This window comes from Stegostoma tigrinum, chromosome 24, assembly GCF_030684315.1.
Source record: "Stegostoma tigrinum isolate sSteTig4 chromosome 24, sSteTig4.hap1, whole genome shotgun sequence".
Lineage (NCBI taxonomy): Eukaryota > Metazoa > Chordata > Chondrichthyes > Orectolobiformes > Stegostomatidae > Stegostoma > Stegostoma tigrinum.
In genome coordinates this window covers 25,688,295-25,694,294 of record NC_081377.1, presented here as the reverse complement: position 1 = coordinate 25,694,294, position 6,000 = coordinate 25,688,295, and the positions used below count along the sequence as shown (strand labels likewise).

Genomic DNA, 6,000 nt, shown 5'->3' with positions numbered 1-6,000 from the left:
TTGAATCAGTAACTAAAATCAAAAAAGTTCAAAATTCCTTATAATTAAAAAAGGACAGTATAGATAATTTTATACAACAATGATATGAATGATGTAGCTTTCAAGCTAAATCAGGAAATCAAGCGAGCTTCACACTAATTCAAGGTACAGTTATTGCATTTGGCTGAATTAGCTGATAGCAACATCTTGCATCTGAAATAGAAGGACTTAGCTTCAAGCTCAACATCGAGAATTGATGTTGAATCTAGGTCAAGGGACAGCTGCACTGTTAGAAGCACATTCCTTCAGATAACTCATTGAACAGAAGTCCCATCTGGCAATAAATATTTAAAGTCCAAAAGACCCTCTCAAACAATGATGTTTCCTGGTCAATAAGCTTCCCCAGGCAACACCATTGTGTAATGTAAAATCTTAGCATAAATAAATCAGTACATTTGTTTATATAACTATTTCCAAAAAAGAATGTTAGAGTGAATGTGAAAATGAAACAAGAGAGCAAAATTGGTACTAAGTCAGCTGCATGTTACATGCTCTGGAACATCACACATTATGTAGTTGGACCATTACCACCCATTGTATATCCCTGCAGGCATTTCCAATTACCCCTGCTGTTTGTGAAACACTGACATATTTTTGTAAAATGTAATAAGATGGCATGGAAACCTTTTCTATTATTTATGACAATCATTGGTCTGTTTCTTGTTTCACTATGAAAGATGCTCTGTTATTCACAATATCCTTACAGAAACTATTAAACAACTGTATGTTGTTACAAATTAGCTATATTAAACATTTGGGATTTGTGTTATTTTACAACATAAACAGAGGCATCCCTATTTCAATATCAAACCAGAATGAAGCTACATTTTGATCACACAATAAAAGATTTTTATTGGATCTTGGGTCATTGCACCCAACTATCTTTTTCATTTGCTGGCTCATAGCCCGCTTAAGGAAGTTGAGTTTCACTTTTCTTGTTACCTTTACATTTTATATTTACATGAATCCCTATTTGGCAAGTTATCAACCCTATAGTACTGGAATAGGAGGCTGTGGGAGGCCTCATAGCCCGCTTAAGGAAGTTGAGTTTAAAATGGCGGTAGGAGGGACCAAGAGCAAAGCCTGACATCATCCTGTCACGTCAGAATCTATGGTTTACTTAGGGGTCCTGTTGTGCCTTGTTTCCTTAAAACCCCCAGATATGAATTGATTTTATTTCTATTTCAACTTCCTGTCAAAAAGCTTCTCAATTTGATTCCAACTCTCAGCATCAACATTCCTGTTTCACTGTTAGCATACCTATGATATAAAGGCACAGAAAGAAGACCCACATGGAGCTCCATCATTTGCAATGTACCTAAGTTTATTGTGTGTCGAGCAAGTTTTGCAATTGATATGTTGCCTGAATTAAAGCTTTTCATTATCAGGACCCATCCGCAGTTCAATTGGTCCAGTGTGATAGAACTCTTTTGTGCAAGAATTTCTGTACTACATGTTCAGCAGAAAACTACTGATACATTTCCAATGACAACACTACCATGACAAGATAACAAATCAATACCACTAATGTACAGCAACAATGGCAAATTCAGCAAAACAAAACAAGTCAACGAAAGCACACCCTCATTTCTGTCCACCTCAGTTTTATTTTTCTAGGTTTTCATCTGCCCTGCCCGATTGGAATCAAATCCACCCCACCTCCCTAAGCTATTTTCCTTCATAAGTTTCCATATCTCTGCAATGCACCATCTTAGCAGTGCAATTTCTTTCAGTTCCTGTTTATTTGTCACATTGCTACTCTGATCTGATTTCTAGTAATTCCTAATTATTATTGTCAACATCCCAGCTCTCACAGCATCCATATTACAGGACGTCATCAATCTATTGGCAGCTTCTTTGAAAAAGCGAGTGTCATGCACAGTTTTTCTTGAAGTTATTTACAAAATGATCAAGTGTGGTAAATTACTACACCACTAATCCCATTTTCCCATCAGCCCTATCAATGCCTCACCAGCTGTGTTCAGATACTAAAATTCTCATCCTACTTTTCCTATCACTGTATAGGTCCACCTCTCTCCGCTGTTTGGTTGAGCGCACATTGTCTAAATGACTTTAGGCTACCAAGTATTGCTTTTTGAGTCCAATGCACTTTCTTTAAAAGTCTATTTACAGCCTAGTAGACACACACACATTCCTCTTAGAATGTGGTACAGAAAGTTTTGCCTTCCAAATGACTCTACATAATAATCTGACACAGCATCATTATACATCGTCATTTGACAATAGCTGCTGACTCATTGCTACACAACCCACCTTGTGATTTTCCTTTTGGCCGACATCCCACATCCATTCGTCTCCTCAGCTGCCTCCAATCCATCATCAGAAGCTACTTTTTTTGGCTATTATGCTGCTGGCTATAGCCTCTTGCCGATTTTCTGAGAAATCACTTCAAAACTTTCCGTCTCTACAAGGCTTTCATTCTCCATCATAACGTCCCATCAGCTCTCTGTAACGGAGACGTCCCTCAGAGCAGGTCCTTTGTTCATTTCTCTATCTCTTGGTCTTGCCCTTTCCTCTTCAATTGTTCGTTACAGTCTTTGGTTTTCAATTTACCTTTCCGGTTTATTCTAAAGCTCTCAGAGTCTTCTTCCTCTCTGCACGCAGTGATCTAGAAACGGTTCTGTTCAATCCACTCATACGCAATTTCATGTATTTTTTAAAAAAAATCAAACGCAGTTATAATCTCGATTTGAAACAAATATGTTCAGTTTTAAGACGGAAACTAACTTGCAAGTGATTGATGTTTCAGTTCTTTGGAACCGTGATCAAGGAAGAGCGGCTCCATTCCAGAAAATAATGTGATGTCCAGAGACCTCCTACTAAATTTATAAACAGCCCTGACATTTATGTTGTCAGACGCCAATCTTCATCTTAATGGGCGTCTATCGCTTGAATCAAGTAAGCACTTTGGACAACCTTAGGCATATTCATTGTAGCGTGAAAATGTCCATATTAATGTGCTGAATTGGCAGAGAGGTGAATTTTGCTGTCATTACCACTGACTAACCCATTGTGTCAGTCATAACTCCGCCCCAATCCCTTAGATTTTCTGTTTGGTTAGACGGCAATATTACACATTTCTGTGCAAGTAGCATACTGTGAAAATTAAGATGATTTTTAGGTGAGGTAACGTCATTACACAACTGCTTGTTAGCTTATTTGTTAAACTTGTCACTTTCACAATCCTACTGCTGCTGGGATTTCTGAGATCAGTGCTTGCTGCCTTCAACACTGCAAAAAAAAATGATGGATCTCCCCCTAGTTTGCAAAGACAACAGCGGTTCATGATAAGTTTCCTAATTGTTCTATACCAGGTAGGAAACTTCTCGTGGGCCAAAGGATCACCTTAGCTGATCACGACTTCTTTGCTGGCTGTAACGGCTGCTCGTGAAGTTTAGGCGGCGCCTTTAATTCAATTTCTATTCGTAAAGCTCAAGCGTTTGATTTTTTTTTGCAACCTCTTTTCAAGGTTATTTCTGGTAACTGAGGCTGACCGAGCTACTAAAATTGGAGAAATCTGCCAAACACCCCGTTTTATGCCCCTACTGAGAGCCACTGTTTCAATGAGATGCACCAGAGTACAACGAAAGTCTTGAATCTTAATTATAAATAAATATTTGCTTCGCTAAGTGCGGTACTTTATGCGAATTTTCGCCAGTCGTGCAGTAGGCATTGCAAAGTTGGAAGCTGCCATGCATCCGAGAGGCAGCTGGGACCCTGGGGAAGTCTATTAGCCTGTTATTTCCTGCATTCCTCGGTAGCTGGCACTCTACGCTCTCCGTAAATAAGGCTCAAACGCAACAAGACGGTGGCGGATTATCTGTGCTGGGGACAGGAGTCTGATCGCTTCCAGGAATCGACTGGACTGGCTATGGGTGATTAGATTGCTGCATTTGTTCCGAAGGACCCCTACTCCTGTCAAGGACCCGGGTATTTGAGGGAAAACTTTGTCGGCATAGCATCATCTGGAATTAGCATTTGAGTGGGTTGTTGATCTGTCCAAGGTGCTGAAATGTAGTCTTGCTCTCCCGAGCTGTTAGCGAGGTGGAAACCATGAGCTTCGCCGCTGAGAAGTTACATTGCAGTTTATAGCGCAATGGGACGTGAAGATCTACACTCTTGATGTCGAGGGGGCTTTCTTGTGCTCCAAATATGCGTGGCAGGATTTGACGGAATGGGCTGTTTTCTGGTATACCTGAGATCAACGGTGCTACTGTTTTTCAGCTATTTTAACATCTGCCTGATCACAGCGGGTAAGTCAAACATTGTCGGCTGCTGCTCCTGCGCCCCGCGGTGAGTTTGTCAAGAATTCCTCTGTTTGGTCTGCGACCGTGGCTTAGCTTCCCGGAGGGATTCTGCAAAGAAATACGATAGGAATAGCTGTACTGGAATATTAAGCTTGGGTCCGGTATCTGGTCAACAGTCCAATTATACCAAGAGGTATCTTGTCTTCTGAAGATTAGTCTCAATCCTATTTCGTGAACAAAGCCTGAATCAAAGTCTTTCCAGTTACTTGTCTTCGTCTTAAAGGAGTTACACCGTCAAATTAGCCTTTTTTTTGTTTCATGCTGTGTGTCTTTTGGCCAAACTGACTAAAAATGAGTAGAATGTTCAAATCTTAGTAAAAATATCACCCATACTTCTTCAGTTGTAAATTTGGTTGTGTACATAAAGCAGAGCTGTGAAACTAACTGGTCTGAATTTATTTTTCTTTTAACCCAAAAGGCTTACAGTGTCAGATGTAGCGCCAAGACAAAACAATTGACTTGATTTCAAGCGGAGCGGCGTCTTCCTTTTCTGCATTTACAGGGAAATAAGCCACGCTTCCTTTTGCTCGTGTAGCTCTACCTAACAATAGCGCAGCGTAGTTTGTACCTGCATGATCGTTTGTTCAAATGCCATTTTTAAAAAAAACTGCAAATAATATCCAGAACCGAACGGGTTTGGCGCCTTGGTCCTTGTAACTCAAGCACATGTACACAACAGTGAGCTGCATGCAAATATCAACATGAAGCTTTTAGAAGGAAATATCAGAAAGCTTTTTTTTAAGTCGTACCTGCAAAATCGATTAATTTTCTAAGAACTGTCTGAATATGATATTGTATTTGCCTTTCCTGTATTTTATCATCTAAAATATGAGATGCAGTACTGGTGCATTCTGACATAATAAGGGGAGCAATGTAACCAGATTATCCATAGTACTGCCTATTGCAGCATGTTGCACAGTTTTAAACCAAGCTAAAGTGCAGCTTCGAGTTTCTGACTGGTGGTGGAGGATATTGCATTATATAATGAAGGATAAATCAATGGAGCAATATCTGTTTCTAATTTCCATTGCATTGTTAGTTGCTAAATACCAAAGATTAGGGTATCAACTTAACAAGGTAAGTAACATGGTTGGAGATGCAAATAAGAAACTCGAAGGAACAGGAGTGATCATTATTTTCAAGTTAGCTTATCAAACATCCAATCATTCAATTTGTAACTATTTAAGAAGAAATATAAAGGTTAAATATTTAAAATGTGTTTTTATTATTAAAAATGTATTTTGCTACCAGAGGTGCACTGGCATTTTTCCCTCAAGTATTGATATTTCATGACACACATGTGCCAACAGATCACACTTCTAAGAACAATATATTGCTTGAATGGTGATCATTTTAAACAGCAAGCCAGGTATTACAACCCATTAGATTTTATTAATATTTTCTTTCTTTAAAGTGCAATTATGTATGATAGTAAATGAGGATACATGAATAAAAACTAATTGCTCATCCATAATGAAAATGAAAATTAAATCAAATGTGGAAACACTTGGAATTGTAACTTATTAAATATACTATATAATGGTTCAATATATGTTTTATTTGGATGTGCATGCACATATACGATAAATAAATATCATTGTTTGCAACATTTACTTCCATGTTGAAAAATAAT

General features: G+C 38.6%; 1 protein-coding gene across 1 annotated transcript in view; it reads left to right on the top strand.

Moving 5' to 3' along the window:
* The first annotated feature begins 3,535 nt into the window (after window positions 1-3,535).
* fndc5a (fibronectin type III domain containing 5a) overlaps window positions 3,536-6,000 on the top strand; it is a 95,946-nt gene continuing 93,481 nt past the window's right edge. Inside the window, exon 1 of the mRNA XM_048557802.2 lies at window positions 3,536-4,313. Coding sequence (XP_048413759.1) covers window positions 4,235-4,313 — 79 coding nt within the window. The 5' untranslated portion in view covers window positions 3,536-4,234. The remainder of the gene's footprint in view (window positions 4,314-6,000) is intronic.